This window comes from Lygodium microphyllum, chromosome 30 (genome assembly GCF_053477565.2).
Source record: "Lygodium microphyllum isolate KBCC chromosome 30, Lygodium_microphyllum_v1.1.10, whole genome shotgun sequence".
Lineage (NCBI taxonomy): Eukaryota > Viridiplantae > Streptophyta > Polypodiopsida > Schizaeales > Lygodiaceae > Lygodium > Lygodium microphyllum.
The window spans coordinates 63,314,999-63,339,361 of NC_141164.1; the positions used below are offsets into that span (position 1 = coordinate 63,314,999).

General features: G+C 38.9%; 1 protein-coding gene across 1 annotated transcript in view; it reads left to right on the forward strand.

Moving 5' to 3' along the window:
* Positions 1-24,363, forward strand: part of LOC148009929 (WW domain-containing protein) — a 72,293-nt gene that overhangs the window by 33,892 nt on the left and 14,038 nt on the right. Inside the window, exons 2-6 of the mRNA XM_087673338.1 lie at positions 1,215-2,557; positions 3,362-3,396; positions 3,767-3,839; positions 4,025-4,100; positions 21,823-22,130. Of these exons, the coding sequence (XP_087529464.1) occupies positions 1,226-2,557; positions 3,362-3,396; positions 3,767-3,839; positions 4,025-4,100; positions 21,823-22,130 (1,824 nt within the window). The 5' untranslated portion in view covers positions 1,215-1,225. The remainder of the gene's footprint in view (positions 1-1,214; positions 2,558-3,361; positions 3,397-3,766; positions 3,840-4,024; positions 4,101-21,822; positions 22,131-24,363) is intronic.

Below are 24,363 nucleotides of genomic sequence, written 5' to 3' on the forward strand. Positions count from 1 at the left end.
TAATGTGATGTTGGCCCTAGGCCTGGGGGTGAGCCCATTTGGCTATAAGGCTGGGAGGTGAGTCTGATGCCGATTCCCTTAATGTCGTGTGTCATGGGTATGGCTTGTGTTGTGTCTTGTGTGCAGGTTGGATCCTAGAGGGCTTTATGTAATTGACAGGCAGCACAATGTCATGGCCATCCTATTGTGAACATGGCATCAAGTTGGACCAGGTCAGACCTGTCTAGACCGACAACTTTTGGGGGCTGCAGTGGCTGTAATGAGGCCACAGTTGTAGAGCTCCAGCATTGTACCCCATGGCTTTGTAATTACTAGTACCCCTGGTTTTAAAGTTTGTAAAGCATCTAGCAAGCACTGGCCCTCTTTGCTGAGTTTGTAGTGTCCCACAACTATCAATATTCTGCAGTTACAAATGGGTATTGTCCATGATACTCTCCCTATCTGTTGGACACATTTAGGATTGCCTCTGTGTTTCAATCCAGGTAAATGAATGTTATTGAATTTTCATGCACCCTCTTCCATACTTATCCAGTACAATGAGTTTGCATACTCTATGGTGTAGTATTACTTTGATATGAGCATGTGTCATGATGTTGATTTCAACTGAAGGCAGTTCTTTTTGTGCTACCCCACTCAGCTAAACATTGGCCCTACCTTAGGGCCACTTGTCTATGCAGTTACATTTGCCTTCATTTATGTTCAATTTTGTTGAACATTTTAGCTAAACCATATGACAATTTTGTTTTGTGAAAGCTCTAGTGGCACTGATTTCAGAGAGAGTAATGCATTCCATCTGAGTAGATGCAATATGTATCTTATCAAAACAGATGCCAGATTTTTGTATGTTTCATATTTTCAACTGGATGGATAAGTTATGATGATATTGAAGGATTGCATCCAGGGCTTTGCATGGAGAGAGAACCTTTTGTATGACAAGAGACCAATTTATGTATTATCATATGAAGCTGTGCAAGCAATAGGAGGTTTTAAGTTTAAGTAAGGTGTCAAGTTTGGAGTGCAAAGATGCTCAGAAGAGTAGAGAAAGAGAGGACATGAAAAGAAGTTACAAGATGAAGCTCTACTTACAGTTGCTAGATAATAGCTAAATATATATGCACATCTCTGGATGTTAATCTTTGAGATGATCTGTCAAGTTAAATGTCGAAGAACTTGGAAGTTTTTAAAACTTGCTAATTAGCTCTTTCTGTTTGCAGGTTTCAAAAAGATGAGTGCTCCAACCCCATTACCTCTCCCTGTACAGGGTGGCCCATCAAGTAATCATGCAGATCCAAAGAGTCATTCGTATACTTCCATCCCAATGCAAACAGTGCTGCCTCAGCCACCACCATCATTCCAGTACCAGCAGCAGTTGCCAGAGGCCCTTTTTCCTGCAGCTCCTGGGAATACTCAACAACATTCATTCCCTCTTCCATCCAGCTCAATGCAAGGAGCTCTGTATATCAATGTACATTCTGCAGTAGAACAGTCCACCTCCTGTCCTCCTCTCATCCAAAATGCAGCCGAATTGAACCATCTGCCACCTCTTTCACATTTGCAGCCTGTTGTATCTTCAGCAATCTCAAGGTTTCAGGCACAACCTGCATCTATACCTGCAACTATAACACCAGTGGCACCAGGTACCACTCTGGTGAATTCACAACCACATTTTCATGTGTATAATCATACAAGCTCAGCTGCTGCCCCACAGATTGTTCCACGGCCTCCTTACTCACACCCACCTCCACACCTACACCCACATTCTGTACCTCCTGCTCAAACACATACTGGAAGTTACCAGTTGACAAATCAAGGCTCTGCATTATCACATACATCAGTTCTTCCCAACATTCAAGCACCACTTGGTTCACAACCCTTGCATAATCCATCTGGTTCTCTAACTTCATTTCATAACCAAGGTTATGGACAACTTAGCCAAGACCCATTACCTCCTGGTTTGCAAAATTATCATCCAAACCCTGGTCACTCTTTGATTGTTCCGGGTTCCCACAATGAAGGCAGCTGTCATTCTCAGGGGAAAGCAGATCATCATCATCAGCAAGAAATGCAGCCCTCAAATGAAGTTTCAAGACCACCTCCACAGCCTGAAAATCAGGCACAAAATGGAGAAGAAAATCTGTCAGATAGGTCCAAAAGTAATCAGCAAGACACTGAAGAGCATCTATCAGAAGGAAAAAATAGACAGCAATCACCTATAAGAGAGGAACAAATGCAGAAGAAAACAGGAAAACGCAAGTCACGTTGGGACCCAACTCCAGGTGAAGAGTTTGCTGAGGAATGTGATGCAAAGTTTCAGGCAACAGGCTCAACTGTGTCAACAAATCTTGTGGAGCAGGGTCATCTAGCAAGGTCTGATTCTATGGAAGGAGCTCTGGATGCTGATGTGAGTTTGAAAGCACAGAATTCATCATCCTTCCACCCAAACAATTTAGTAGCTCCTGTTGACTCTGTGACAACTAATCATCCCTTGAATCGGTTGAGAACCAATGGCAATAACGACTTAGAAGAGGCAGTTCAGCATGCAGTCCTTCTTGAGCAGGTAACCTCTTCATTAGCAAGCCTGCAATACAACAAAGTTGTTGCATGGTGTTGGGACTTTCCTTTGGTTTGCTTTGATATTGTGTTTGTATTGTTGCATGTCATGATTCTGGGTGTCTTTGTCAATTCATCCATGTTCAATGTGATAATCTTTAAAGCAAACATTATGTACAAAAATCGTCAGAAATCCTGGTAAAACACATCCATTCAACAAATATGCATATCTCATAGCAGCTAGCATACATGGATTACTGCTGAAGTGTCTGTAGAAACTATCAACCTTAAAATATTGAGTTTTAAGGAATGCACGATTCCTTTGTTTCCACGTTGCCCAGGTGTCATCTACTTTTTTTTCCCTTGAGATAATAGAGAAATAGCAGCAAATGCCTACCACAAGGACAGGATAGGCTTAGTGGAATGAGAAGGCAGTGAGTGCTGCAGCCTGCTTATATGCTACAAAGACTGGTGACCAAAGCTTGATCAGAAAAGGCTCCAGCAATGATGAACTTGGCAATGCAAGGGTCAGAAACCCTAGAAAGTGGCTGTTTGAAGTGCATGCAGGCTGGCTCTCTTTATCCCTCTACCACACCCGCACACATGCACATGCAGTGTATGCACACACCCGCATAGCCATCTTGATCGATTCAAATGATTAAGGTTTCTTTTTGTCTTGCAGTTGATATATTATTGGGCTTGAGTGAACTTTGAAAGTTGTATATATCAGTATGGTGTGTACGTCATGTAGATTTTCTCCACTTCATGCCGACAAGGATGCACTTACTTTGCAAATGTTTTTTTGATCCAGGAAACAGCTGTGCACAAAGTAATCAGTCAGCAAAGGTAAGCTTTCCATAACTGAAGATGGATGTGGATGTGTTCCTGTGTAAGGCCAATGTTTTTCTTTATATAATGCTGTTTCAGAGTCACTGGCCATACTTGGCTTGTTGCAATATTTTGTGTAGTGATGTTTCTTGTATTGAGGCAGGTTTATACTACAACTAAGATTCTAAAATAGCTTCTGGTAAAGTAGAACCTTAAAGAGTCTTCGTGTATGTTGGGTTGAAGAGTGGTGAATGCAAATATAGTTCTATTTCTGTGATCAACACCTTCATAGCATTGCTATGAGTTTTGATTCTAGCTTCAGTCTCAGCCTTCCTTTCTAAAAGCTCACATTTGACTACTCATATGAATATTTTTATTGCTTTCATAGATGGACAGATGATATTGTAGAGGCAAAGGAGAAGGACATTTTATCAGAGCGACATGACAGTGCTGTGTTGAAGGTTGGGACATAATGGCACCATTTTTTCGCTGTTCTTTCTTTTTTGTTGAAGTTCACATGGTTGCCTCTTAAATAATAAGAGAGCTTTAGAGTTGGAAGGAAAAATGATTTGGTTTATCTGGTAATGGACATGAAGTGTGTGGACTATATTAGCACCTATAGTGATTGGAATGAGTTAAATGTCAGGAAAAACTTTTGAAAATGACAAGCAATCATCGTATGGAGATGGCAAAACGTGGAAAGCATGCAGTTCAGGAACAAGGTACAAGTATTTGTATACTGTCCGTTTCATTAACCTACATTCTATAATACAAGTTTTAGTTGTGCATAATCTTTGTCAGGTAAAATGTGTTGTCTAATGGGCTTTTTAAACACTCTGATCCGAATGGACTTTCTGCTTTTCAGTATGTCTTTATTCTTCTGCTTGTTCTTAGTTGATGTCTGATGGGTGGACAATACTTGTGGGCATATGATCCTCTTAATTGGTGTGCATGGGGTATGGATTTCCATCTGACGAGTGAACAAGCACTATCATTTATATAGTTGTACTTGGTAGCCTCCGAGGGTCGATGGAGTCAGATAGAGAGATTAATAGATTTCTTAAGACACTTTGTCAACTAGCCTATCAACATAATGAGGTCATATGTTTAGGCTATGGATCAGGGTGAAAGCAAGTTAGACCGTGCAGCAATCCATAAACTTGACTCTTTTAGTTGGAAAATTTTGATGTGTCAATAAACATTCAAATTTCTCAGGATGAGTTACTGCTTTAAATATATTCAATCAAATCTTATCACCTTCTAGACTTGAAATGTCATAAATAATATCTCGCATTTGTACTTTTGAAAGAATCCAAGAAAACCCAAAAAAGATTTTACTTGTCTTAATTGAGATAACATGTCCAAGATATAAAAGCTTTGTGCCAAAAAAAATCACACTTAGATAGTTTTGCAAATAATTGCTTGTCTTAAGAGATATAAGTTGATATACAAGTGGTCCGCATGCTTCTCCAATGACTTGCTATAAATAAGTATGTTGTCGAGGAAAATAACTATCCACTTTCTGAGATACGAATGAAATAAATCATTTATCATTTGATAGAAAGTTGGGGGAGTATTAGTTAAACCAAAAGGTAGGATAAAAAATTGATAGTGTCCATACCATGTTTGAAATATAGTTTTTAGAACAAAGCTATCCATATTTGATGGTATTTGGAACTAAGATTGATCTTGGTGAAATAACGTGCACTATAGAGTCGATCTATAAGATCACCCATTCTAAGCAATGGATATTATTCTTGATGGTGTCTTCATTGAGATTAGTGAGAAGGACAAGTGTTTCCCATAGAGACTTACTAGGTTCAAAAAACCTTTGCTAATTAATAGTGAAGTTGCCTAGCTATCTCATCCTCCTCCTTCGGGCTAAATTGATATTGTTGTATTCTATGGTCTAATGTACCACGAGACGATGGAAGCCTCTTAGGTAATTTAGATGGAAAGACATTAGTGTAGTCATGTAAAATTGGATTTAAATATTTACTCATGTTTGAATTAGTATCAATATCAATATTATTATGAAAAGAAATTGAACTACTTTGCAACACAGACAACTGAACTTTTTCAATAAAACAAACATAAGTAACAACATCTGGATCACAAAAGTATATACTTCTTTTCAAAGCTAATGTCATATCTACATTAGATATGGTAGTCTCGGAGGTGAACAACCCTCGATCACATAATAGCAACCATGAAGCTCAAAAGAAAGTAGTGGGATATATAGTCAATGTACAAAGAGGAAAATCTATCAAAGAACCATGGCATGCCAAGGATGTTATCAACATGGCCGAAACTTATTAATTGGAAGTTCTGGGACTCATAGTACTATTGGATCGAAGATTCAATTTCAATACCATCCAATCCCAACGATCGAGAGTTGGGCCTTTTGCATAACAAACATGATATTCTTAGTTAGCGGGTACTATGTGGAGGTGAAGTCACTATACCAATTAAGAAGTAAAATTGTGAGTAGAACTATTGTCAAACAAAACTATAACTATTTGGCAGTTAATATGACTAGTGAGCTTTAGAAGGTCATATTGCCAAACATAGTTTTATTTATGGAACAACTATTAGTAGTAATAACAACTACTTATGTTAATAAAGCATCTTTTGCTAAAAATTTGAAGAAATACTTGGAGCTTCTACAATATTTATTGGGGCCTTTGAAATTGAAGTCTTCACCCTTAGAGTTGGTTCATTCAGATGTATGTCAAATGCCAGGGTTATTTCTAGGGAGAAAGAAGTATTTCATTACCTTTGTTGATGATGCCACATGCAAAGTATGGGTTTATCCAATCCGTTACAAAGATGAGGCCTTGGATAAATTTAAAATTTTTTGACACTTGTTGAAAATCAGACCAGCAAGACATTAAAGTGTCTTCGCTTACACTTGATTAATCGATACCAAATAGGTCTTTGGGGAGGGGGGTCCCTCAAGAAGCGTGTTAGGGCAAGCCACCTTCGTATGCTCACTTGAGAGTGTATGGATGTGAGGCATTTGTGCACATTTGCAAGGAAGAACGCATCAAACTTGAGCCAAAGCCCTGTAAATGTATTTTCCTAGGATATGGTGATGAAAGTGAGATGGGGTATCAATTATGGAATCCCGAGAAAAGAAAAGTAGTACGCAGCAATGATGTTATCTTCCGGGAAGATCTCATGTACGAACAACCCGAAAAGATAGAGGAGGTCAAGAGTGTTGTATTCAGGGAGGCTGACGATAGGACAACAAAGAATGCCCGTTAGATAGCAGCAAATACCTGATGTAAATGTCCCTAAAAATGCAGGGAATGCTAAAAATGATCAGCAAGATATTGGCTATGATGTACCACAAATTCATTAAGAATAGATGCCTTAATAATCTTGTCTTGTAATTGATCCATTGGCAATTAAAGTTAAGGAAATATTAAAAGGGACACCAGTTTTGGGGCCAACAAGGTGTCTATTGTCCAAGATTATTAAGGTCACGTGTGCATTTTAGTTTATGCTTAATTATCAATTACTGTAATTAAGTACTTGATCAGGTTTTACCACCCTATTCCAGAAAGAAGGCTAGTTTCAGTCCAAGATTAAGTGGTAACATTTGCATTTTCATTTTATGTGAATTTTATGCTTGATGTAATTAGTGTTAAATGAAGTTATTTACCATCTTATTCGAAAAGAAGACATTTTTCAAGATTCCATTGTTGGGATACCATCAATTTTGTTGTATCGGTCGGCTCATGGCAATTAATTGGAAGTCAAAAGCATTGCTCTAGTGTTGAAATTGTAATTAGTTGAGCATTACAACAAGAATGTCTTTAGATAGTGAGTTGATATCAAGTAGTGATGATACCTCTTGGTTGAAAATTCACAAAGTGTTGGTAGAAATACACTTGGTGAGGAAGATGGCATCCCACCTTTACCTTCATCTTCTTTTTCTTCTCCTATTTTAGATTTCAGTTACATGACAGAGGAGTTTGACGAGTACTTCCGCATCACATATAGTTGAGTTTGTACCCCTCCTACTAGCTTCGCTACGACATCTGGACCAGTGGGTGAGGCTTGCTAGCTCTCTAATCGTGAAGGAGATACGACATTTGGGACAAATCACAATCCATCTTCACCTTAGCTAGAATGACAAAGATTTCTAACCGAGAAATTAATCCAGGCCCAGTGTTAGGTTTATACAACCGCTTTGAGTTGTATGAATCAAAATTTGCTCCTGTTTCTCCTTTTGGTGTGTAGGATCTAGATGTTTCTCAATATGTAAACTTCAATAGAGGGGGCTCTTGAAGTAGATATCCTTCATCAAGTATATCTATTATCTACATCTTCTGTTTCATTTGAGTATGTAAACCAATCTTTTCAAATCCTTGCCATCTCACCCTCTTCTGATCTACACCTCAATTTTTTATCTTCTTCATTCCAAACCCTTGGATTGCACTCCGCTTCCGCATTCAACACACTAGGAGTTGGATCCTCCATCTTTGCTTCCAGCACTTTTTCTTTCTTCACACCATATTCTACTTATCCTCACTTCACTACCTCTTTGCACCATGGTATATTGTTAGGGGGAATGCTACTCTTTAACATTGTGTCTTCAACATGTGAGTACTTCTTTTTATCTTGGGACGGTGGTGATGGGCATCCCCTTCACTATCCATGGTCATTGACCTTCCCATTCATCGACCTTCCAAACATAGGGATTTCTATCCTGTGCTTATGGTGCATCATCACACACTCCTTGGGTCACTCCTACGTAGGGATCTCCATCTTTTGCTTCACATGTCACTATCTCTTTTCCATGGGCTACTCATGTGATCATTGTGCCCATGCCTAGTTAGTCCATTCTTACTTTGGGATCCATTGTACACACTCTTCTTTACCTCCCTACCTATATGCTCAATATCAACTCATCTTTGAGTCTCTAGAAATTCCTCTTCAGTTGGATCCATATGCAACATTTGTTTTTTTACTCGTGAGATTCTCAAGTAAGACTTAAGGAACTTGATTGACTCCAAAATCAAATCTTCCATCTGAATTTTTCTTACTTGCCTAGCTTACTTGCTAGTCTTTGGCTTGTCTAGTAGCACATTTTTTGTTTCTAAAGCTTGTAGCCCTTTGGGATTTGGTTTTAGTATCCTTGTCTCTAGCTGTTTTATTAGCTAGAATACTCACAAATTTTCCCATCATCAAACAAGCTATGGATGGTGGATACTTTGGGATTAATTCCCACGTGTATTTCACTCCCCCAGCCTATCCCCCCTACCCACATTATCCTTCTTACAACGCTCACTTCTATTGCTACGACAAGAATGCCTTCATAGATAAGACTCATTTTAACAGGTCAAATTTCACCACTTGGTTAAACTTCATGCAACAAGTGCTTGAATCTCAGAGACTTGAGACCTCGTTGTTGGTCTCTGCCTTTACTGGATCCTTGACTGACTCACCTTGATCACATTTGTCAATGAAGAGCCCACAATGCCACGACCAATGTTGAGTTAATGAAAGGGTTGCCTCTTGAGTTCCACTCTTAGTTACAACATTTTCCCCTTGCATTTGAGCGTTAGAGTCATCTCATTGACCACAATGCTGCATGAGATTCCACTCGATGTATTAATCTCGACTTTGAGCTTCAGGAGTTTTCCATTAAGGCAGGGGATGATCTAAAAGTCAAATTAGCCAAATATAGATGGTTACTCGCTAAGTTTACCACTATTGGCTCTTCGAGGCGATCAAGTTATGTTCTTTTCTCACAAACAATTGGTACCTGTGGGACAAGTGCAAATGCATGGCCAACGTGGTAGTGCCAATCTGTGGGAGTATGGACAACAAGGTATTTATGCAAATTTAAGCATGGGTTAGTAAGGATACTTTGGTGGAGGTACCATTTTTCATGCTATGGTTGGACAGGGACCGCATACGGGAATGTATGGCACAAATCCTTATGGTATGCAATAGCTGATGCATGGCTCACAACACCCAATGTATTCGGGTGATGCAAGAGGAATGCATAATCCCATGTATAGCAGCATAGGCATGATGCCTGGGGCACAAATTGGGCCATATGGACATGTATCTGCACCCCTAGGGATTGTTGGAGCACAATGATTTGGTGTTGGTCATGCAAGTGTATGTGATAGTGCTGGTTTTCATGCAAATATAACAAATGCACCCTTTTTGCAATAGCCTATTTATGATAGTTTAACACCCATAGGACCACCAAAGAACTATGATGAAGGTTACAAAAGTGTGAAGTTTGAGCCTTTCAATGGTGCACAAGATAGGCTGAAAGCACTTACTTTTATTCAGCAGTTTGAAGCCGCCTATTCTGGAGGCAACTTCACAAAGGCATTTGCGATACGCAAGGCAGCCACATTCTTAAAGGGAAATGCATTGCAGTGGTCTCATTCAGGGAAAGGCACCTACCACTTGGATCAAGTTCAATCAAATGTTTGCTTTAAATTGGTTGACAAGTACCTTTGAAGTAGACATTATGACAGCATGGAATCAGTTGGATCATAAGGATTGTAAGAACTTGGATTAGTATAATAGGAAGTTTTGGGATGCTTTGCTGCCCATTACTTCTTATTGGTCATACCCCTCCATGAACAAGTGGAGAAGTATGTTTGTGGTTTGCCCATAGTTGCACTAGTACCACGTACGAAAGGTTTGATACTATACCATACTTTAGGTACCGTACCTTATGTATTAGTACCATAAGGTACCAACTTAATGGATACATCTTTCCCATTTGAACTGTACTTTGGGATGAGCTAAATGCTTCTTATATTAATATGATTCTCCCATGAGATTAGGTTATTTGAGATTCAAACAATTTCTCTCAACCTTCTCTCTCTCAAGCCCACACTTCTCTTGTTTGTATGATCCTGCATGTATGATGTATCCACTCCCATCTATGTAGTTATAAGTTGTAGGTAGCAATAGTGCATATTGCACATGCAGCATTAGGTTTTGGCATGTTACCCTCAAGTACTCATCTTATATACTCTAATAGCATTGCTATTTAGACTTGAAATATCTATTCTATTATCTTTAGCCCAAAATAATCAAGTTATTTTTTTTTCTCGTACTAATATCGTACCATACCTTATAAAATCTTAAGGTACCATTTAGTACCGTATTTTATCATATTGTACCGTATCGTACCTTTTGTGCTGGACAACTATGGGTTTGCCAATGGGTATACGGGATTTTTCCATAAACTCCATAGTTTCTAGCATGTCTTAGCTCATAGAAATTGCTATTACAGCTGATGCATTCCTACGTGGAAAAGATGTAGGGTTCTAGGACATAGATGTCAAGTTACATGCCAAAGAGGCTAGGGCTGAGAAAAAGGGTAGACTTGAAATAAAGGCTGAAAATCAGGGCAGATCTGAAAATAGGCTAGAAAGAGGAACAGATGGCCAAGAAAGAGTGCGAAAAATGATGCACGACGTAAGGAATTGATGGCTGCAAATGAATGCTTTATTTGTGAGTAGGAAGGGCACGTGGCAAGGAGCTGTCCTAATAGACAGCAAGCTGAAAAAGATGATAACAGGGGAAAGAAAGACAAAACCAATGCTGGTTTAGTGTCTGACATAGTGGTGTATCAGCCCAATGATGATAGTACTAAACTTTGTAGGACATGGGGCAAAATTAGAGACCAGTATTCATTGATTTTTCTTGGCCTAGGGGCATGATTAAATTTCATCTCTCTTGATATGGCAGCCTGTTTAGGCATCAAAGAGGATGAGATGGGGCCCATGGGTGAGATTGGTATGGCATACAAGGGACACACAAAGCCGGTCACTCCTATCATTGGAAAGCTTAGTTTGCACATTTAGAGTTATATGGATAGTGAAGAGTTCTTTATTGTTCCTTTGGAAAGATGTAATGTCTTGCTTAGGATGCCTTATTGCCATTGTGTGCATGTAGTGATTGATGCTCATGATAAGATTGTGACCCTCTTTCATAGAGGCAAAGTTCATACTTTGGATGTAAAGTTGAAAGGGGAATCTGTCCTTGTTGTATTTGCTTCTGCTATTTCCAAAGTAATGAAAAATCATCTTTCAGCTTACTTGATTTTCACTAAGAATAAGAGTGATAATGAAAATGTTGGGAATGTGACTTGTTTGGATAAAGATTTCATGGCATTTTTGCAAATGTATGTTGATTGCTTTTCTCAGTCACTTTCGGGATACTTGCCAGCTGAAAGACATGTGGATCATGGCATAGATTTGATCCCTGATAGTTCATGTCCATTTTGTTTTCCAGTGTTTCTAGTATAAAAGTAAGATGGGTCATGGCGCATGTGCATTGACTATTGTGCTTTGAACAAAATCACGATAAAGATTAGATTTCCGATCCCTAGGATCAATTATGTCTTGGACAAATTACAAGGGGTAGCCATTTTTAGCTGCATAGATTTGAAAAGTGGTTACCATCAAATTCGGATTAGGCCTGAGGATGTATCCAAGACAGCCTTTCGAACTTCTTTTGGTTTGTATGAGTTTCTTGTCATGCTACTTGGGCTTATGAATGCTCTTGCCACACTCAATAGAATAATGAATCGCATCTTTCAGTTGTATAGGAAATTTGTGGACACTTTCTTTGATGACACGATTGTCCTTTCAAAGAATGAGATTGAGGATCGCAAGCATTTGGCAATAGTATTCAATGAGATATGCATGCATTAGTTGTTGATTATTGACAAGAAAAGTAAATTCTTTTTGCATGAGATTCACTTTTTGAGCTACATTGTATCAACTGATGGCATTTGTATGGATCCTGGTAAGATTGAAGCAATTCGTTTATGGCCACATCTTGGGAATGTTCATGAGATCTGTAGCTTTATGGGTCTTTGTTTGTACTGCAAAAAGTATGCATGGAACTTTGTTGAAATTGCTCCTCCATTGTATGCTTTGTAGAAGAAGAATGTGCCATTCAGATGGACAACATTGAAAATTTCAGCATTTAATATATTAAAAAATAAAGTGACTTCGGATCTTGTGCTTGTATTGCTTGATCTTAAGAAGTCATTTGTTGTGCAGTGTGATTTATATGGAAACAACTTTGGGGTAATGCAGGATGACCATGTAATTGCTTATGACAGCGGTGTTCTCCATGGTGTAGAGAGGAATTTGCAGATCTATGAGAAAGAGCTCTTGGTTGTGATTCATGTACTTTCCACATGGAAACACTATCTTTAGGGACTGATTTCATGGTGCAGACAGACCATCAAACTTTGTGCTACTTCTTGACTCAGACGAAGTTATTTGAGAAGCATATGTGGTGGGCAAACTTCTTGTCTATGTTTCACTTTCAAATTGTGTACATAGATAGCAAAAAGAATGTAGTGGTTGATGCACTGTCTCGTAAGCCTTAGCTATCGGTTGTTAGCATGCTTTATCACATTGAGTTGGATACCATGAAGGATCAGTATGCTACTGATTCGGACTTTGGAAATGTACATGATCAGCTTTGCAATGGCTATAGGCATGATCACTTTGTACTTCGAGAGGGCTTTCTAATGTTGCATAGACGATTGTATATTACAAAGTAGTTAACAGCCAAGGTGATGATTAAGAGTCATGCTGCTCCCCATGCGGGTCATAGAGGTATTGATGCCACAGTTCATGCAGTTGAGCGCTTCTTTTATTGGCGAGCTTTGAGGCATAATGTTGAGCAATTTGTTAGTACATGCATAGTATGCTAGAAAGTCAAGTATGATAGACAAAAGATGTTGGGTTTATTGCAGCCCTTGCTTATTTCTGATAGGACTTGGTAGAACATTGCTACGGATTTTATCTTTGAGCTTACACAAATAGCTACAAGAAATGATGGGATATGGACTATCATATACTTGTTCAGTAAGCAGGTCCACTTCATTCTAGTGAGGACAAAGATAAAGGCAAATCATATGGCACATCTTTTTATGTAGCATGTGTTTAAGTACCATGGTATGCCAGAGTCGATCATTAGTGATCGTGACCATGGATGATAAGCTTGTTTTGAAAAGGATTGTTTGAGAATATGGGCATAATGCTAAAATTCTCTCCATCCTTTTATCCACAAACTGATGGCTAGTTTGAGAAGGCTAACTTCACAGTTTTAGATCTTTTGAAGTGCTATGTATCAAACCACAAAGCGCAGTGGGAACAATATTTGCTGTTGGTTGAGTTTGCATATAACAACACAGTGCATAGTTCCATTGATAAGGCTCCTTTTGAGGTTGTAGAGGGTTATAAGAAAGTACCCTCTATTTTATATACAAAAGATGAGATCTTTGAGGTTGATCACCATGTGGAGAACGTGAACTTAGTAGAAAATTATGTGCTTCAAAGATCACGTAATAAGCAAAAGATAACAACTGATCATCATAAGCATGCTTTGCACTTTGAAAAGGCTGATTATGTGTTGTTGCATTTCGAAAAGGCACGGTTGAAAATGATGAAGGGCAAAGAGAGATTGTATCCAAAGCTAAGTATGCGACACCAAGTATTGGAAATGATTAGTGATGCATGTTATAGGCTGAAATTGCCTCCACATTGGCGGATACACAATGCCTTTCATTTTAACTTGCTTAGGCCTTTTCATGGTGATGTGCGAGAGCATGAATCTTCTGAAATTCAGCCTAAGGTTGAAGAGCTCGACAATGAAATATTGAGACAAGAGTAGATTTCGGTGCACAAAGAGTGGAAAATCAGGGGTAAAGTATCTAGATAGTGCTTGGTGAAGTTTCAGAACTATTCACCAATGGATTCCAAAAGGATGGAGGAGGATGACTTGGTAGACCATCCTTAGTTGTTGCAACTTTACCTCGATGCTTTCCAGTTAGAGCCAACTTTAGACCAAGCTCAGTCAAGTTCAGTAGAGCAAGGGTCCAGAGTATTACCTGATGCTTGTGAGGGAGCTAGTACCTCTGCTTCTTAGTAAGATGGACAGCTCTAGATGTGGACCTCGGATGTTGAGAGAGAGAGAGAGAGAGAGAGAGAGAGAGAGAATCATTCATTCTTGCTGAAAATACATTGTGAGGAGCTGGAGTAGCCATTGTGAGCTGAGTCTTAGCCATTATCAGCATATGTTTGCAGATTTGAAGCAGCCGACAGTTGCACAAGATCCTAGGCAATTGGACCGCAGCCCCAGGCTGAAGGCGTCAGTAGAGCTTGGGTCTTCAAGTGTAGGCGACAACATTTATTTCTATTGGGATAAGGTAGCAATTGCATTTGATTGATTTTCAGTCATTTCTTTGCGACAAAACTTTGAGTTTTCTCTCTCCTCAGCATTCTCTCTCATTTCCCAACCATTTCACAGCCTTGCTTCGAAGATCTCAGCATTTGGATCCTTGGAGGTTGAGGAATTTAAGTTTTCTTTACTTTGAATCCTTATTTACAGCAGAAATTAGGGTTTAATAGTTGCCTCAGGAAGCATGCTAGACATTGAAGATGCCAAACCTGGCTGAAGGTGATTTTCAGCTGAAATCAAGTGGAGGACCAGCCAACTATGAAATTTGGGGAATTTTCACTCATCTTGAAGTGAGTGAAGGCCAATTGATTGCCCAAATCAAGGGGCAAATCAAATTGAAGACCTTCTAGTCACTTTGGACAACAAGGGGAGTTTGGATTGCGAAAGGGATTAGGAGAATCCCATTATAAATCAACCTCTACTTCAATAAAGCTAGAGAAATACCGAAAGGGGTGTGAATTTTGGCTCAACAGGGTGTCCAAAGTCCAAAGATTAGTAGGTAAATTTGTATTTTCGGTTTTGCAATAAATGCTTAGTGCTCTAATTAAGTTGTAATCCGGGAATTACCACCCATCCACTGAAGGAAGGCTAGTTTTAACTACAGCTCAATGTGGTTCCATTAGCCTTTGCAGATTTTGGAAGGCCACTAGGCACTTGATGAGCATCCTTTGTCCGCTGCCTTGGCCTCTTTGGGGATGATCACTTGGACTCCATTGGTAAGATAACCATCGCCTTTGTAGTCTTGCTAGGCCATTGGGTAGCCCTCGTTGCTTTGGGTGGGACGCCTTAGGATAAAATGGGCTTGAACTTTTCTTCTCGTTCCTTTCTGATTCTAGTTTTGGGCTTGAGGGGGAATGTTTGGCTAAAAACTCATTACATACTAATGAGCTCTTTAAAACAATCCCAAACTAGTAAATTACCAAAAGTTTCTTTAAATGGGGAGCAGTTCTAGAGAGTTTTTGTCTTACATGCAAGACCTTGATTGGGAGGATCCTTCCATATCTACTAATAGATAGGATGCCCACCATTCAGCCCCCCCTCCTTCTATGTAGGTTTCTTGCATTCATGTGCAAATTTCAACCATCAGCCTTCTTCTTGTGGCTGTCTAGTCCTTCCAGATTATTGCCATGTCATCATTCTTCTGAGGCGGCCTATCAATTGTTGCCACCCATCACTCCAACGTGGGCAACACCATTCAGCCCCTCTAGTCAGCTATGTTTACTGATCAGGGAGGCCGCCCTGCTATCTAGGCATTCACTTTGCATCAGACAGGGAGGCTGTGTTTTGTAGTGCAAGCCTTGATAGGTCACTTGTTTCTCCTTTAGTTGCTGTGTTTTGCAGATTTGTTGCTCTCTTTGTCATGGGACATCTTTTCTACTATCGTTTGGCTATCTATTGCCTCAATGACTAGCGTTTTGCTCTTTTCCACTCTCTGATTGGTGGTTATAGCACTCGGGATTCGTCTTTGGTGGACGCCATGCTTCGACACTCGCTACTTTGTGCTTGAGTATTCTATACACTCTCATATTCATTTCCTACATTGATTCATTCACTTTAGAGTTCTCTTCTTTCTCTGTCTATGTGTGTGTTTTTACGTTTTGTGTTTTAAGTTTTGAGTTTTGCATGTCATTGTTTGAGTCTGTGTGTTTTAGTTGTGGACATACTTTTTGTGTTTCCTCAATGCAAACCCTAGCATATCTTCATACCCATCTCTTCTCATTCTCCCCACGAGACAAAGTTACTTGAAATGCTGCACATCATATCTATTCTCCAAAAAAAAAAGAAAAAACTCAATGTGGTTCTATCCACATTTGCAGGTCCTTGTAGGCCACTGGGCAGCTGACAAGCACCCTTTGTTTGATGCCTTGGTTTCTTTGGGGTGATTATTTGGACTCCCTTGGTAAGATAACCATTGCCTCTATAGCCTTGGTAGGCTAGTGGGCAGCCAACATGCACCCTTGGTCCAATGTCTTGGCTACTTTTGGATGGGATGCCTTGGGTAAAATTGGGCTTGAGCTTTTCTTCTAGTCCCTTTTTGGTTTCAGTTTTGGGCTTTAGAGGGGGTGTTGAGCTAAAAATTCATTATATATTGATTAGCTCTTTAACATAGCCATAAAACATGTAAATTAGCAAGTGTCATTAAACAGGGAGCGGTTGTAGAGAGTGTTTGTGTTCCACATGCAAAACCATAGTTGTTCTCAGGCGTGTCTAAAAAATTTTCGGATGTCTACAAACGTTTGAAAAACAAACATATGAAAACAACATTTCAGAAGTGATGTTTGAAAAAACAACGAGTGATTATTTGCCACTTTTCCTTGTTCGCTTGTCTGTCAATGTGTGCAGACTGGAAATGGCCTTTCTAGCCTGTAAATGGCTGAGAATCTGTGCACGAAGTCCCCAAATTGTGGGAAAGACAAGTGTTTGTGTGGAAACACTACTGCCCCAAAATTTCTAACCACCGGGTAAGCTCTCTCTCTTTCTCTCTCTCTCTCTCTCTCTCTCTCTCTCTGTGCCTTTGAGCAGTGCAATGTATTCAGACTGCACTGTCACTCTTCACAGCATAAAGGCTGAAAGCTAAAGTCAACTATGAAGTTTGAACATTGAAGACAAAACATTTTTCTTTGTCTCTCCCTCTTTCAGCTTTCAAAGACTCCAGTGTGCCGCTGTGCAGAGTAATCAGCCTGCACTTTTTAGTGTTAAAGCTGAAGCCTTTGTGTGTGTGTGTGTGTCTAAACTGAAGCTTGAAGGTTGAAAATTTTAATTTGGAAATTGGGGCTTTGTTGTAATCAAAAGGCAGCAAGCTTTTACAGCCCAATGTCTTCATTTGACACTAACAGTGTCACACCTACATTCAATTTATGTTAGGTTTTGGAAACGGGAAGAAAGTGGAAAGCTGAGTGGGACCATGTTACTATTGTGAAAACAATTGAAAGAGGAAAGAATACATGTAGATGCAAGTATTGTGGACATACTTGGGATGGTGGCCCATTGTGTATAAGGGCACACATTTTAGGTTTGATAGGTCTTGGTGTGGAAAAGTGCAATGCAGCTCCACAAAATAAAAAGGATGCATGTCGCAAATTGCATACTACATTGAGCCTTGTGATGGCATTTAAAAGTTTTGGATCACTTATGAGAAGTGCTAATGTGCTATCTACTAAAGATATTCAAGGAGGGTATGATGATTGGTGCATTAGGGGGTCTGTTAGGGCATTAGGAAAATAAATGTTCAATACTAGACCCATTGCAAGTGGCTTGAGTTTGGGAAAAAACTGTTAATAGGGATGGGATTCTACTATTCTTGCAGGGGTAGTCAACTAAGTTGTGAGGCCGCATTGGTAGCAGAATAGGGGAAATCTTATGGGGCATTCGACACTGCAATGGGGTTGTTTTACCATGTTGTTCATGGCATGTCCCCTTTTCATTGTTGTTGCTTGGTAAACTACATTGTGTCCCTCTAAATCTATGACAAATCTATCCTTGCTTTTATCCCTTCTTTCATTCTTAAAAAGAAAAAAGCCATCTAATGTTATTTTGGGTACTTCTTGTGGTTTAATCTGGTTCAATTTAAGCAAATATAGTTTTTATAGGCATTATATTATTTTTATCATGCTTTTTTTAGCACTTCCACGATTTGTTCTCTATTAACATTCACGTTTGTATGACCATCCACATGATTAAAAGAGAGGGTGTTGGAGTACAAGACTCCATGGCAATCATTAATGCATGCGTGTCAGATTTGGGAGATGCTTATTATGTTAGTGGCATTGACAATGTAGATGCGAGTATTGGGCAGACTGGGCAATCTAGCTTTCATAAACATTGACCTTTTTCCTCAATGGAAATGTTCCACATGGCAAGCGCATACTAATCTAAGAAACCAGGGATGATGTGCATTTTTAGAAATGAAGCTTTTAGCCTTTTATGAAGTTGAAGGATCGATTGGAAAAAGAGAATTGAAATGGAAGATGGGATGAGGGTCTTACCATTGCAATTCAGTGACTCACTGATTGCATTAGCTTATCCTTACAATATATTTTTGGGCTAATAAAGATCGATTCTCGAAGCACAATTTAGGGCTATTCAATGAAAGTATAAGAAACTTGAAATATGATTGCAATCCCATTGGATTTAATGGTGAGTGAAACCAGCCTTCCTCTTCAGATAGGATGGTAAAACCTGATCAAGCACTTAATTACAGCAATTAACAACTGAGCATAAATTGAAATGCTGGGATATGCAAGCACTAAAGGAGGCAGACATGGCTGTTCATTGCTTCTTTTATGTAGAAGATATCCCATTTTGAAAAGTGAAGAGGCCATATTTTCTTGGCATGCTGAAGGTAGTTGGGCAAGTGGACCAAAGCTATAAACCACCCTAATATCATAGCCTATTCACAAAGAACCTTACGGATGAGGTTAAATGCATTGACTGTGACTTACTTAACATCAGGGAGAAGTGGAAGAGATATAGATATAGCGTTGTTTGTGATGGATGGTCCTATGCAAGGCGCAGATCTATTATAAATGTCATGGTTGTAGACACTTACGGTTTAGTTAAAAAAAAACTGTTGATATAGGTGGAGAATACAAGTCTAGGAAGTTCATCTTAGGCATCTTAAGAGATGTGATTCTTGATATTAGGCCAGATTATGTGGTGTAGGTATCTATAGATAATACATCTAATTGTGTGAAGGTTGGTGATCTGATTGAGAAGTGGCCTAACATCTTTTTCACTAGATGTACGTGCCATTGCTTGGATCTTCTTTTAGAAGATATTGGGAAGCTTTCATGGATTGCCTTTGTATTGGGTTAAGTAAACAAGGTTATCGCATTTGTTATACACAAGCATACAATATTGATATTGTATCACCAATTCAACAAGAAAGAATTATTGAAGCCTTCTAATACACACTTTGCTTACTTGTTTATTATGTTGGTGAATTTGTTGGATGAGAGATCCTACAATGGCCAGCGTCGTATTGTTATTCGTGCAGCTTGGGCAAGAAAGAAAGCTTCACAAACAACGAAGGGAATGGAAGTGGTTGAAATTGTTTTGGGAGAAAGCTTTTGGAATGATGCTAAGATCATTGTAAAGATTTGTGCACTCATTCTTAAAATCCTTCTTCTTGCAAATAGAGAAGGGGCTAGTATAGGGCTTCTATATGAGATGATAGATCAAATGGTAGAGAAAATGGATACCTTGATAGGAGTGAGAGATGCTAGATTGCAAGAGATTAAAGAGCTTTGTGTGGACAGATGGGATATGATACATTCATCTTTACATGTTGCAGTCTTTGTATTGCATTCTATTTAGGGAGCAAAGAATCTCGATAGTGACAAAGAGGTGCATGAAGGTTGGATGACTATGATAGAAAGGTATACAAAATATGATATGGATATGTAGGGTATATTATTTGATGAGTTCGACATGCACAAGTAAGAATCATGTATCTTTCCTCGGCCAATTGCAAGAGAAGAAAAATGAATGCTAGTTGGCATGCCTCTATGTCCACTATCACAATACTTTAATTTGAATTTTGTGCACTATGCGCACTGCGCTTCCGTTCTTTGGAATTTGGACATATCTTTGTATTTTGAAACTAGCACATGGTATGTATTATGATTTATCTCAAAGTTGTTTTGCAGATGCTTGTAAGTTTAGTACTTTTCTCATAATTTGTTAAAATATGTTAAAAAACTAGGCTCAAGCAGGATTTAGGTCCAGGATTTGAATCATATTCAAATTATACTTTCATAGATGCTTGCATTTGATGCTTGATTTGCGTATGAAAAAACTATGTTGGACAGCTCTCTCTTTGAGCATTTTGTACATTCCCTCATTCATTTACAACATTGATTTATTCTCTTCATAGTTCTCTTTCTTCTTTATTTGTGCTTGTGTTTTTGTGTTTTGCATTTATTGTGTTACTATCTGAGTTATTGTGTCTCAGTCATGTTCGTACATTTTGTGTTTTCTGAATGCAAACCCTAGCATATCTTCATCGGGCAGCCTGCTATAGCAATAAATGCAGGAACGAGGTGCAGCAGCAAGGTAGCCACTAGTTGAGGAAGGTGTGGCAGTAGTAGTGAGGGCTGGATAGCCACTAAATGATGTGGGTTGTGGCTGAAATTTTGTAGAAGAGCGATGACTTGTAAAAATAGGGGTGGGATTAATAGTGGGCTGCCTGTCTATTTATAGATACAGAAGGATCCCCCAAATTAGGGTTTTCTTATGGAACACAAAAACTCTCTAGAAATGCGTTTCTTTTTTAAATGAAAATTTTGGGGCTGTTTAAAAGAGCTAATCAGTTTGTAATGCATTTTTTGCTCAACACTATGTGCCTCCATAGGACAACATAGCAATCATATTCACTAAGGCTCTATCCAGAGAAAATTTGAAGCTATTCACAAAGCCTTAGGCTTATGTCTATCTGGGGATTGATCTTCAACAACCTTGTTTCATTCACATTAGTCACTCCAAGGGGGTTTTATTAAATATACATTGTACTTTTCACTGATTGTTCTAGTATGAACACACCCCATCCACATGCAGTTTTTACCCTCTTGCATAGGAGGGTTTTTTCCTTGTGTGAACACATGTAACTGTGTAGGTCTATATGACCTAAGGGTTATACCTTGTACTTTCATTCTTGTGATTCATTAGTGTGAAGGTACTGTTGCATGCTTCTCTTTGTGTCTACTTTGACTCACTTGCTACTCCACTTCGTGTCTAGTGAGCTGTGCATCTGATCTAACACCATAGATGGATTGTCTTCCCATGAGGATGGGGTCACATTGAAGACATGGAGAAACAAGTAATTATGGAGAATTATTCTTGTTTGCATGGGTGCTCTTATGAATCTAAGGGACTTGCAAGGCCAAAAGTAAATTAATTTCCATCATAGATGATGAATCTAAAAAATTTAAGCCAGTTCGTACGCTTTTGGACCTTGCAAAAGTAAATTAATTTCCATCATAGACAATGAATCTAAAAAATTTAAGCCAGTTCTTAGCAGGCTCCCCCCTCCCTTTCCAGCTGATCACTAGGCAAAAAGTATCTACATTAGAACTTAAGACATCTAACAAGAGTTTTGATGACTCTTTTTGTCATGGCCTTAACTTTGGAACTCAATTTTAGTTTATCAAGCATTCATGAAGATTTGCTCATATAGATTCGGTGCTTTCTCAGGGAATTCTGAGATTGGAAATGGTTATGGTGTGCCTGGTGGAGGAGCATATGACATTGCACGCCATTCCATGTTTAATGTTGCTTTGTCAAAAATGGAAGGAAGTGTTTCTGTGAATGGGGGAGATGATCATCATGATGCGGACAGACCAGTTATGACCTTGACCTTGCAATCCTCCAATGAAAGCATACCTGGTCATGTGGAGAAGAAGTCAGTACCTCAGGCAAAACAGGACCTCCCAGAACTACTAAAGCAGCGGCTTAAGGCTCGTGGAATACTCAAAGATGAAAATCACTTGCGGACACATGAGGTACTTTTTACAGTGCTGAATCTCAGTATGTTCTTATACTATGTACTCTCTCTATTTTATGTAGTCAAGATGTTCTGATACTCAAACAAATAGCTCAAAGCAGGAGAGGGCTTGCAGATGTCCACTTGTTCACCTGTTAGCACTTGAAAAGCCTTATCCAACCCAATTCTAGATTGTCTTGTTATTGCAAGCTTTCATCTTGTGTGCTCCACTTTGGAGTTTAGCATGTGTGTGCATGCATGTGTGTGTGTGTGTGGGTGTGTAAATGCATACATTAATATGTTATGTACATATCTTGGACCACCCAGCACTGCTTTTGCATTTATGCCTCATTGTCTATATGTGTGTATAACATACACCTAAATAATTGGAAGCTCTTTTTCTACACGACCTATGCTACTAGGAATCAATACCTTGAAAAGCAGTAAGTGGGCTTCGGAAGTGCCATACTGCGTGACTCATCAAAAAGATTGAGTTCAGGAACTTCTTGTTTGACTCTCAAGATGGACAGGTTCCTTGACAATTAGTCATCGAAATCAAATGAACGCTAGACAGCCAGATTAATAGAACTGAGTTATAGGAGCAGCAAGCTTATAGAATGATGATGAAATCAACCTCATGATAATGGACATAAAGGATACACAACCTCCAAATCACGTTTCTTTATAGGTTCATCTTTGTTATCTAACTATGTACTTTACTGTCAACTGAACGACACTGAGCTGAGGGGAAGATTGTGTGGAAAGTTACGAGGGACATGGCACCCCTTGCTTTTAGATGCAACCTTAACTCTACCCCATAGAACTGGATGTTTTATCTTTCTGCTCTCAGGTCCTAATTTCAATAGACATGTAGACACATTTCTTTCTTCTGCAGGAATGTGCATGAAGCATGCAGAAACTAAGACTGCAATGAGCATTAGAAGACCTTTTGAAGAGCCATCCATGGGTAACCTTTTTGCACTGCTACAACTCAGGATTTATGATGTCTCCATTGCCTGGACTTTAAAGAAAGACTTCTGTAGTTGGCATTGAGTATGACGATGCTGTCAGAAATGAGCCAAAACTATCTTGTGATATACACTGAAAACAATATCTTTCAAGTCTAAAAAGGGCACCTGCTAGAGCAATAGCCTATCATTGTGTAGAAAAGTTTGTTATAGAATGATTGCTCTGAAAAGAAAGAGAGAAAAGAAACTTCTATGAAAGACTCCTCAACAATTATCATCACTAAAGTCAAAATATGATATCAGTTTCCAAAAACATGAAATAAACAAAATCATAAGGAATAGGCTCTTTCAGGTAGGCTGCTCTCAAGGAAGCATATCTTTTCTTAATTCCTCCCAAGAAGAGAAAAATGTATTAAATAGGACCTCAATGACAATGACCGTTCGATATGGCAGAATAAGCAATTATAGTCAGCCAAATGGCATGATCATAAAAGTTTGTGCAATGTTCATATGTAGGATGATAGTTTAGGATACAAAAATCTTTGCATAGAAATCTCAAATCAAGATTTTGATATCATCTTTGTGTTGTGTTTGAGAAGATCTTTCGTGTGATTCCTATATTGGGCGTTCTTAAATGTTAGGAGCCTTAAATGGTGGAAAAATGCAAAGCCCAATGTAAGCATGATATTCTATAAATAGTTTGTTTGTGTCGTGATAATATTTACTAAGTATGATTGTCTCTATAATTTATGGTTTTCAGCCAGAGAAAGAAAGCCTTGAAGATGAGATAAAGGTTAGAACTTTTGTCATTAAAGCTTCCAAACGTCACTTCTCTTATCCCAGTTTTGTGACATGTGGCTAGACACTTGTCTTGTGCTACCTGAATCTCCCTCTTTGCACTTAAATCTACTTTTCTTGTAAAAGAAGCTTTCTTCCTTTCATTCTACATGAAGTTTCTTTGATGTAGTCTTGTGTACAAGAGCTGAGCATTCCACATCAATCACAACTATCCACTGTTCATTATCAAATGTGAGTATCAAATCTCACATTTTTCCACAGCTATCCAATCTTTATTCTCAAATCTCTCAATTTGTGAGAGGTGAGGATCGAAGTTCTCAACTGAGAGTACACTATTGACAGTAGAGAATGAGAGAGAGTGAAGACAACACGACTCCCAATGCAATTACCAAGACTGTAATGAAAGTACAAAGTACAACCCTTAAACCTCAGGGTTGTTAATGTGCGTTCACACCCGAAAGGTGTAAAACACGATAAGTGACTGAA